The sequence below is a fragment of the Coregonus clupeaformis genome, chromosome 19 (assembly GCF_020615455.1).
Source record: "Coregonus clupeaformis isolate EN_2021a chromosome 19, ASM2061545v1, whole genome shotgun sequence".
NCBI classification, from domain to species: Eukaryota; Metazoa; Chordata; class Actinopteri; order Salmoniformes; family Salmonidae; genus Coregonus; species Coregonus clupeaformis.
Genome location: NC_059210.1, coordinates 42,508,321 through 42,519,288, shown reverse-complemented (window position 1 = coordinate 42,519,288; position 10,968 = coordinate 42,508,321). Strand labels below are relative to the sequence as shown.

Here is a 10,968-nt window from a genome sequence, read left to right as displayed (position 1 = left end):
TCCTTCTTTAGTGCATTTAGTTTAACTCAGAAAGCCATTTCCCCATTGAGTGGTCAATTAAACCATTTATCTAACATTAATTTGAGATTTTCCATCCAGATAATATGCATATTTTTTAATCAGTCTATACAGAATTGGTACAACAAGACATCCAGCTACAAGTGTAAACCTGTCTATCTCTATGCTATCTCAATACCCATTTCAGGTAAATAACCATAGCATTCACTGAAGGGCTCATTTTCCCTTCAGTCAAATTGGGAAAGTGGTCTTAAGTTTAGGCATGACAGTCTGAATATTTTTATTTCACTTTTCCTGTTGCGACATGACCAGAAACAGCAATGACACACACTCTCAAAAAAGCAGCTTTTAATAACTGTATACAATTACTGCAATATCTCAGTTAATTTATCCAAATTAATATAACAAAGATGGTATATTATGTTGACACAGTACCAGGGGATATCTAACAGACACTCCAAATAATGCACACAACAAACGTTTGTGTCATTGTTTCAAAACAAAAGCTGTTTTCATTTAAATTGTGAGTGCATTTTGAATTGAGGGATAGTTTATGAATACATGGGTTGTGGCTGTGTATACTGATATTGGTTGAAGGCTGCCATGCCATGAGTTATTAAGCTACACTCTATGAGATACAGTGTGTAGTCCCTATAGGACCGAGGCCTGTCTTGTCTTGAAAGTGTTGCTCACTGGCTCCTCTTCCACAGAAGGTATGTGGCAACCCTCGAAAAACCTGTTCTGTTTGTAGAAATATATTATCCCCAGATCCTATAGTAATATTTAGTTTGTGCCACTCAAATGTTCCTGTTTGATTGATTTTCCCTTCAAACGTATTAGAGGATTAAATGAGTGAAAGAAAGTGCATACATTGTTGCTGATAAGTATATAAAGGGAAATCCACTCAACTCAATAAAAAAGCACCCAGCATCTCACACAGGTCATCAGGGCCATTCTAAGTCTCCCTCTTAACACTTGACTACTTAAAAAGGGAAAATAAGATCTTGCGCCACATAGTAAAGCAAAACTGAGCCTAAGACGGCCGTCCCTGAGATCTTATTGGTGGAAAGCATTAATGGAAACTGCATTATGGGGCAGCACGATGAAGTCATTAAGAAGCTTACAGACTTTCAGGCAGATTAGATTTTGCTCTTCTAATCCTACAGATTACAGCCGCGCAAGCCTGCTGACCGAGTGTGCTTTGTTTGTTTTACAATTTCTTTCCATTTATCATTTCTTGTTGCTCCTAACTCTCTTGAATATGTAGCAGGATTGATAGGAGGTTAAGGTGAGACTGCGTATAGCTCTAGTTGATGAAACAAAGCTCTGGTAAAAGCTATTGATGCAACTGGGATTTTGAGATGGTTATGGATGTTTTTAAATTGGATTTAACAGGAATTTATGTGGATATCAATTTTCATAAAAACTACAGACTGTCGCTAAAGGATGAAGGCACTTCTCAGCCGTAACTAGACCGAGCGACTGCTTCCACACTACAGAACCAACCAGCCAGGCAGGCAGCGTGGGGAGAGATAGGCCGGAGGAAGATCATCTCTTTTGGAGGCTTTCACAGATGGTGTCCCTTGCTCCCTGTAGTGAGATGGATACAGAGCCCTGCCCTGGAGAGCAAGAGAGGCGGGTGGTGGAGACCAATGAGCCAGAGTTGAAGGAGGCCTACACAGGTCCTGGTGACAAGGACAGTCAGAAAGAAAAGGAACTGTCCCATGGGCCTCAGCAGGAAGACAAGGAGTCCCATGGGGAGGGAGACCCCAGGATAGAAATCCAGGGTGGAGGGAACGCTGGCACTACGTTAAACTCCCTCCCTATCCCTGAGAAGACAGAGACCCCCTGTGTGGAAGAGAGGAAGCTGAAGAAGACCCCCAGTTTTGCAAAAACAGTGAGGTTCAGTGAGACAGAGTCTGTGGAGGACAGGGAGAGCACAGAGGAGAGTCTATTCCCAGACCATGAGATGGTGCAGTGGATCTTCTCCAGCTTTGAGGAGCTGTTCCTGGCTGAAGACTGGCAGGACATCACAGGTATGTTATTATTTCAATACAGTCATCATCATAAACCTTTTAAGCAATTATGATCTTGGAATATTGAAATGGTTGTTGAAGCAATATTGCTCTCATGGCAAACTATGTTGTTCTATTGTAAACACATTTGTTTGTCAATTGTTGTGGCACTGCCTGTAATTTGCATGCAAACAAATTCTACAGATGTTGTTTTCAAGTCATGTTTCTTCGTGGTCATGTTTTTCGTGGTCATGTCAATCTAATTAATGAAATTATATTTAGTTTAAACTGTATTACATGACATTATGCCCTTTCCTAATAGTTGTTTTTTCTCCAAGTGTCTGTTGATCAACAACAAGCAGATTAACCCTCTGCCCCCTCTCTCACCCTCCCTCCTCCCTCTCTCTGTCCGCCCCTTGATCCCTCCTTCTCCCAGATGACCGGCTGTTGAGGAAGAAGGTGCTGGCACCTGGCCCCCAGAAAGCTGAGCACCCAGCCTGGGGTCAGGAGGTCACAGTCAAAATGCAGGGAGTGCTGGAGGACAGGACTGTGGTGGAGAAGGACCCTAAACTGGTGTTCGTCATTGGAGAGGGAGATGTCAACCAGGTGGGCCCTAAAGACATTCTGACTGACAACAGGACAGGTTCCAACACACCTGTCCTGCACCCTGTCACACACAACTTAATCTGCTAAACATAACACAGGGTTGGCCTGATCCTTCAGAGAATGTGCATGTGATATAGGTCTTAGTGTAGCCATAACACAACATAATTTTAAATTGTACATTGGTATTCTATGTGGCTATAGTGTTTCAATGTATGCGAAGTAAATTAATAACTCTTCATTAATGGATTTTCATATGTGTGCAAATAAACCATTAACAGTGAGGGAGCTGTGGGTAACACAGTGCTGTTTGACACACAGGCCCTGGAGGAGTGTGCTATAGCCATGCAACAGGACGAGATCACATTACTGCTGGCAGATTCACAGTACACCTATGGACTTCTGGGAAGGTAAACACTGCTGGGAGTGTCATGATCCATAGCACCACTGTAGGGCAAAGACACAATTACAACACAAAAATATACATCCAAACCAGTTTTAGTAAAAAAAAAAAGAAGAAGATATTTGGTTAAATTAAATAAGTTCTCTAAGCCCCTCCTCCAATCAATAAGGAGGTTGTGTTATGGGGGGGGGGGGGACTGTAAAAACCCAAACATAGACTTGGCCATCTATCACCCCTCATTTAAAAAGTAATGTGACATCTATTATCACACTTAGGAGCAGTCCTAGTGTACCTGTTGATCAGAGGGCAGCCTGGCTGTCCCCAGTAGCCTGACTAATTAACCATTAACTGGAGCAGATGGCCTCCTCCAAACACCATTCACACATGGCCAGAGGCCTCTACCCTCCCTCACGCCCTATGGGAGGACACCACTCAAATTACAGTCAATGGCTTGGGTTTACAACCCATGCCCCATTAATAAGCCATTGCATGTATAGAATGTAACACATTGACACCTGTGGATCTGAAACAAACTCATATGATACTTCACATCCAGTATTTACTTCAACATGCCATTGTAACCTGATCATTATTTTTCAAATTACCACTTGACTTGTAAAAGAAAACTAAGTGAACGAAATGGCGTAAATTCAGTTATTTGCTGGCAAATGTCATGTTACCTTTATAAAAAGTATAAAATAAAGTATTCCTCCACAGGCATATAACTGTGTGTTTCTAACAGGTAAACAAAATAGGATAGAGCTAATGAACAGTATGCCACGCAATGTGTGTAATCTCCCACACAGATTACCCAATCATCATGTTGTTTAGGATCTTCCTCTTGATATTTACATACAACTGAATGTAGCTAATTGAGATGTGACAAACAATTTGTGGACAAAACAGTATAAAGATAATACAGCTGTCCTACAGTGTATATGTAAAGATTTGTTGTTTGCACTCTACTTTCCAGAATATAGCCATTTCTGAGGCAAGGGTGCCCTTAGACTGTGTCATGCCTCTGTGTGGTTTGATATTTCTTGTCCGAAGCTGATGCAGTGTAACGTGCATGCATTGCAGATCTTGGCCTCTGTTACGTGTGGTCCTATGCTATGTGTGAGGTCTTGTTTGTATTGAGTTTGTGGAGCTCCAGAGTAGTTGTTAAATTATATTTTAGAAAAGAGAGGGGTGAAAGGAAGGTGATCCTCTGAGGTCTGTCTGTTCCTGAGGTGAGTCCCCTGGTCTGTCTGTTCCTGAGGTGATTCCCTGGTCTGTGTGTAGACAGAGAGAGATAGAGAGGCAGGCAGGCAGACAGGCAGGCTGGAGCTCAGTTAATGATTGTTTTGATGCAGCTGATTAGGACTGTGTACTGTGGAGTCAAATTTAGCCCTTCCCCTGAGGTAGTCCTCCTGGGCCCCGTGCCAGCTCCTAAAAGGGTGCTGACAAAGCTGTTTGAGTAAATTCTCCCTGCTGTGATGTCCAACAATGAAATACAACTAGTCGTGTCTCAGAGGCTTGAAGCTTGAATGAGATCTTCCTAGAATATGTAACGGAGTCACATAAATGAATGAAACAAGCCATATTGCTTTTTATACCATGATGTGATTCAAAGTTGAAGGATGGTAAAATAATTGTTAGAAACTAAAATGTCAAGATAAAAACTCCTTTAAAAATAATACCATGCAGTGTATTTTATTTGCAGAAGAAATGTGACAGTCCCAGTGAGTAAAAGGCGTAAAATGACAGAGACGAAGAGGGAGAATGTCATTACTCTCTCCCCATTCTCTGATGGATACATTGATTGAACCCTGTCGATCGCCTGTTGCAGACAGCGGCAATGTCTTTGCTGAGAGCACTTCACAGCTATTTGTCTGAACATTCTGCAGACAGCCTGATTCACTGGTAGGGATGCACCTGGCGTGTTGTGTGGGTGGTACTGCCTACTGCACCTGATCCTGAAAGACATGGTCTGTTAGGATTATTACACTGCTGATGTTACAGTATGTTAGGATATGGCCAATGAAATCCCTGGAACAGTCTTCATGAGCAGCAATTTACCTAATTGCATACGACAGATAGGCTGGTGAGAGGTTTATGGGGTAAATCGAGTGGAAGGCACAATGATCTGGCAGGAATGAGCCATGGAACATAGCAATAAAGGATTGACTCCATCATCACAGCCGTCTCTGACACAAGTAGCATACGTCAAAAGCATCCTGAAACAGGGTCAGAGCATTTCCGGAGAGATACAGACTGGACATCCTAATCATAAACCCATAGAGAGCAACATCTGTGGATCTGCGCTCAGGCCAAAGACCAACACCGTTAAAATGTCCTGGGGGCATGAGGAGTCTGCCCCCCTCAGCTCCTCACAGACCCAAAACCAAAACCAACAACACAAAACATGTGCACTGACAGCTGTTGTGATTGCATCAGGTTTATGCAGGATAAAGGTAATCTTAGGAAAGGTTATAAAATCCAGTTGTCGTCCTGTCTGAGTACTTGACACCCTTATTATTTGACATCTCAAATCAAATCAAATCAAATTTTATTTGCCACATGCGCCAAATACAACAGGTGTAGACATTACAGTGAAAAGCTGACTTACAAGCCCTTAACCAACAATGCATTTTTTAAAGATTTTATTTTATTTTTATGATGTGATGTGCACACCAAGGAACTTGAAGCTCTCAACCTGCTCCACTACAGCCCTGTCGATGAGAATGGGGCGTGCTCAGTCCTCTTTTTTTTCCTGTAGTCCACAACCATCTCCTTGTCTTGATCACATTGAGGGAGAGGTTGTTATCCTGGCACCACACGGCCAGGTCTCGGACCTCCTCCCTATAGGCTGTCTCATCGTTGTCGGTGACCAGGCCTACCACTGTTGTGTCGTCAGCAAACTTAATGATGGTGTTGGAGTCGTGCCTGGCCATGCAGTCATGGGTGAACAGGGAGTACAGGAGGGGACTGAGCACGCACCCCTGAGGGGCCCCCGTGTTGAGGATCAGCATGGCAGATGTGTTGTTACCTACCCTTACCACCTGGGGGCGGCCCATCAGGAAGTCCAGGATCCAGTTGCAGAGGGAGGTGTTTAGTCCCAGTATCCTTAGCTTAGTGATGAGCTTTGAGGGCACTATGGTGTTGAACGCTGAGCTGTAGTCAATGAACAGCATTCTCACGTAGGTGTTCCTCTTGTCCAGGTGGGAAAGGGCAGTGTGGAGTGCAATAGAGATTGCATCATCTGTGGATCTGTTGGGGTGGTATGCAAATTGGAGTGGGTCTAGGGTTTCTGGGATAATGGTGTTGATGTGAGCCATGGCCAGCCTTTTCAAAGCACTTCATGGCTACAGAGTGCTACGGGTCGGTAGTCATTAAGGCAGGTTATCTTAGTGTTCTTGGGGACAGGGACTATGGTGGTCTGCTTGAAACTTGTTGGTATTACAGACTCAGTCAGGGACATGTTGAAAATGTCAGTGAAGACACTTGCCAGTTGGTCAGCACATGCTCGGAGTACACGTCCTGGTAATCCGTCTGGCCCTGCGGCCTTGTGAATGTTGACCTGCTTAAAAGTCTTACTCACATCGGCTATGGAGAGCGTGATCACATAGTCATCCGGAACAGCTGGTGCTCTCATGCATGCTTCAGTGTTGCTTGCCTTGAAGCGAGCATAGAAGTGATTTAGCTCATCTGGTAGGCTTGTGTCACTGGGCAGCTCGCGGCTGTGCTTCCTTTTGTAGTCTGTAATAGTTTTCAAGCCCTGCCACATCTGACGAGTGTCAGAGCCGGTGTAGTACGATTCAATCTTAGTCCGGTATTGACTCTTTGCCTGTTTGATGGTTTGTCGGAGGGCATAGTGGGATTTCTTATAAGCTTCCGGGTTAGAGTCCCGCTACTTGAAAGCGGCAGCTCTACCCTTTAGCTCAGTGTGGATGTTGCCTGTAATCCATGGCTTCTGGTTGGGGTATGTATGTACGGTCACTGTGGGGACGGCGTCATCGATGCACTTATTGATGAAGCCAGTGACTGACGTGATGTACTCCTCAATGCTATCTGAAGAATCCCGGAACATATTCCAGTCTGTGCTAGCAAAACAGTCCTGTAGCTTAGCATCTGCATCATCTGACCACTTTTTTATTAACCGAGTCACTGGTGCTTCCTATGAATTCATAACTTTGATTCCTTTTGTAATATAAAAAGGGCTACACACTATAACAGGATTGCAAGGGGAAGTTGCATGAGAAAGTCCTATTCAACAGAACCTTCTGTCCCAGCAGGGATGGGGTGGCTCTAGTATCATTTTTGGCAGAGGTTTGTTTTCTTGGCAGAGATGAAAGCAATGTTAATGATGCATGTTGGAGAGGGCAGTTTTTATTTACTATGATACTAGGACATGTCAAACAGTCTAATGAACAAACCTCACAGGGCTTTGCAGAGACAACCCAAGGTCTACCAACTATTTGCTGTGCTGCGTAGTAGTCAAAGGGTGAGGAATACTATCCATTTAACTCATGCAGAAGGATTACCACATTCAAAACATCTGAGACCTGCAAAGAAATATTATGGCTATCGGATGGCTCAGATTTCTGTATAGAGCAAAGCAAACAAGTTTGTCCAAAGAACAAGGTGAGGAATATCTCCTGCATTGATCTCGGGTGTACTGGGCCTGCTGGCCAATGGAGCCTGGGGATGAAAACTGCACTGACCAGTCAGTACGGGTGGGGCTGGAGCTTGTCTTCAGTTTAGTGGTGTCCTCTTCATCTAAAAGGTTGAATGTTTACCTACAATATATATACAAAAGTATGTGGACACCCCTTCAAATTAGTGGATTTGGCTATTTTAGCCAAACTCGTTACTAACAGGTGTATAAAATCAAGCACACAGGCATGCAATTTCCATAGACAAATATTGGCAGTAGAATGGCCTTACTCAAGTGTTCAGTGACTTTCATCGTGGCACTGTCATAGGATGCCACCTTTCCAACAAGTCAGTTTGTCAAATATCTGCCCTGCTAGAGCTGCCTCGGTCAACTGTAAGTGCTGTTATTGTGAAGTGGAAACATCTAGGAGCAACAACAGCTCAGCCTCGAAGTGGTAGGCCACACAAGCTCACAGAAAGGGACGGCCGAGTGCTGAAGCACGTAGCGTGTAAAAATATGATTTCCTCGGTTGCAACACTCACTACCGAGTTCCAAACTGCCTCTGGAAGCAACGTCAGCACAATAACTGCACATTCGGGAGCTTCATGAAATGGGTTTCTATGGCCGAGCAGCCGCACACAAGCCCAAGATCACCATGTGCAATCCCAAGCATCGGCTGGGGTGGTGTAAAGCTTGCCGCCATTGGACTCTTGAGCAGTGGAAATGCGTTCTCTGGAGTGATGAATCACGCTTCACCATCTGGCAGTCCGACGGACGAATGCATAGTGCCAACTGTAAAGTTTGGTGGAGGAGGAATAATGGTCTGGGGATGTTTTTCATGGTTCGGGCTAGGCCCCTTAGTTCCAGTGAAGGGAAATCTTAACGCTACAGCATACAATGACATTCTAGACGAGTCTGTGCTTCCAACTTTGTGGCAACAGTTTGGGGAAGGCCCTTTCCTGTTTCAGCATGACAAAGCGAGGTCCATACAGAAATGTGGAAGAACTTGACTTGCCTCCACAGAGCCCTGACCTTAACCCCATCAAACATCTTTGGAATGAATTGGAACACCGACTGTGAGCCAGGCCTGATCGCCCGACATCAGTGCCTGACCTCACTAATGCTCTTGTGGCTTAATTGAAGCAAGTCCCTGCAGCAATGTTCCAACATCTAGTGGAAAGCCTTCCCAGAAGAGTGGAGGCTGTTATAGCAGCAAAGGGGGGACCAACTCCATATTAAAGCCCATGATTTTGGAGTGAGATGTTCAACAAGCAGGTATCCACATACCTTTGGTCATGTAGTGTACCTTGAGGCATGGTTAATAGCATTGATTGGTCCATTAGTTGTTTAAAGTGACTCCCACAGTAAGCACACTGGTTTGATAATGTCTATTTTCTGAATCGTCTCGTTTGGTCCCCCCAAAAATGTTTGTTAAATCAGATTAGAAGTTTTGGTCAGTTTCTTTATTTACCCAGAACACACAGGAAATGTGTGATGAGCAGGTAGCACCTTTTCACCTTCCTGGGAATGTACTTAAGAGGTGACTTGGTAAACACTTCTCCATCTCCTCTGTGACACACCCATATCCAGCAGGGAATGTAGCTGCTTCAAGTAACAATGACATTCTTAGAAGAAAAGAGAGCATGCAGACAAAGTGAGCCACAAACCAGACATTCGCCATGTGAGAGGGTGTGAACTCTGGGCTCTGATGAATTACTTGTCTGATGAGTGAGGGTATATGTGGGTGTTTGCTATTCTCAATGAAAATGTATCATTTGCAATGACATATGACACATAAGACAAACATACCCACACACGCACGTACGCACACACGCACGCACACAAACACACACATACACACACACATAATGTACACTCACACATACACTGTGTGAAAGTCTGTTTGCAACAGGGATATGAATAAACACATTCAGCCCTGGTGACTCCCATCCTTTCCCAAGCTTTGAGAAAGACCAGAACAACAAAAGAAAAGAACTGGCTGCAGCTTGTTCTCTGGCATTAATAACAATAGACGCAGCCATCCAATTGGGTTTGGTCCCAAGATTTGAATGGTAGGAGTACTTCAAATCCATAGCCACCAGTACAGTCAGTAATAGTCACATTGGAAAGTGAAACTCTTGTTTTGGTAAAACATGAACTCCTATGATACCATTTCTTACCTCTGGTACTTACACTGTGATAGGGCATTACACTGTAATAGGCATCCATGTAAAAACCCATGAACACTAACATGTGAAGATCATATTAGGAATACATCAAATTTGATTTCAAATGAAAGCTAAGTCTATATATTTTTTAAATTAAGGCATACAGTGCATTCGGAAAGTATTCAGACCCCTTGACATTTTCCACATTTGTTACGTTATAGCCTTATTCTAAAATTGATTAAATTACATTTTCCCCTCCTCAATCTACACACAATACCCCATAATGACAAAGCAAAAACAGGTTTTTAGACATTTTTGCAAATGTATTAAAAATAAAAAAACTGAAATACCTTACCTACATAAGTATTCAGACCCTTATCTATGAGACTCGCAATTGAGCTCAGGTGCATCCTGTTTCCATTGATCATCCTTGAGATGTTTCTACAACTTGATTGGAGTCCACCTGTGGTAAATTCAATTGATTGGACATGACTTGGAAAGGCACACACCTGTCTATATAAGGTCCCACAGTTGACAGTGCATGTAGAGCAACAACCAAGCCATGAGGTCGAAGGAATTGTGAGTAGAGCGCTGAGACAGGAGGCACAGATCTGGGGAAGGGTACCAAGAAATGTCTGCAGCATTGAAGGTCCCCAAGAACACAGTGGCCTCCGTCATTCTTAAATGGAAGAAGTTTGGAACCACCAAGACTCTTCCTAGAGCTGGCCGCCCAGCCAAACTGAGCAATCAGGGGAGAAGGGCCTTGTTAAGGGAGGTGACCAAGAACCCAATGGTCACTCTGACAGAGCTCCAGAGTTCCTCTGTGGAGATGGGAGAACCTTCCAGAAGGACAACCATCTCTGCAGCACTCCACCAATCAGGCCTTTATGGTAGAGTGGCCAGACGAAAGCCACTCCTCAGTAAAAGGCACATGACAGCCCGCTTGGAGTTTGCCAAAAGGCACCTAAAGGACTCTCAGACCATGAGAAACAAGATTCTCTGGTCTGATGAAAGCAAGATTGAACTCTTTGGCCTGAATGCCAAGCTCACTTATGGAGGAAACCTGGCTCCATCCCTACGGTGAAGCATGGTGGTGGCAGCATCATGCTGTGGGGTTGTTTTTCA

The 10,968-nt window shown here is 44.0% G+C and overlaps 1 protein-coding gene across 2 annotated transcripts in view; it reads left to right on the top strand.

Moving 5' to 3' along the window:
• The first annotated feature begins 603 nt into the window (after positions 1–603).
• Positions 604–10,968, top strand: part of LOC121531933 (peptidyl-prolyl cis-trans isomerase FKBP8-like) — a 58,313-nt gene continuing 47,948 nt past the window's right edge. Inside the window, exons 1-4 of one of the 2 annotated variants that reach the window (XM_045204967.1) lie at positions 604–731; positions 1,451–2,054; positions 2,470–2,639; positions 2,958–3,046. In XM_045204967.1, the coding sequence (XP_045060902.1) occupies positions 1,592–2,054; positions 2,470–2,639; positions 2,958–3,046 (722 nt within the window). In that variant the 5' untranslated portion in view covers positions 604–731; positions 1,451–1,591. Of the gene's footprint in view, positions 732–1,189; positions 2,055–2,469; positions 2,640–2,957; positions 3,047–10,968 lie in introns of those variants that run through there. The other variant, XM_045204968.1, reaches the window with a different exon arrangement.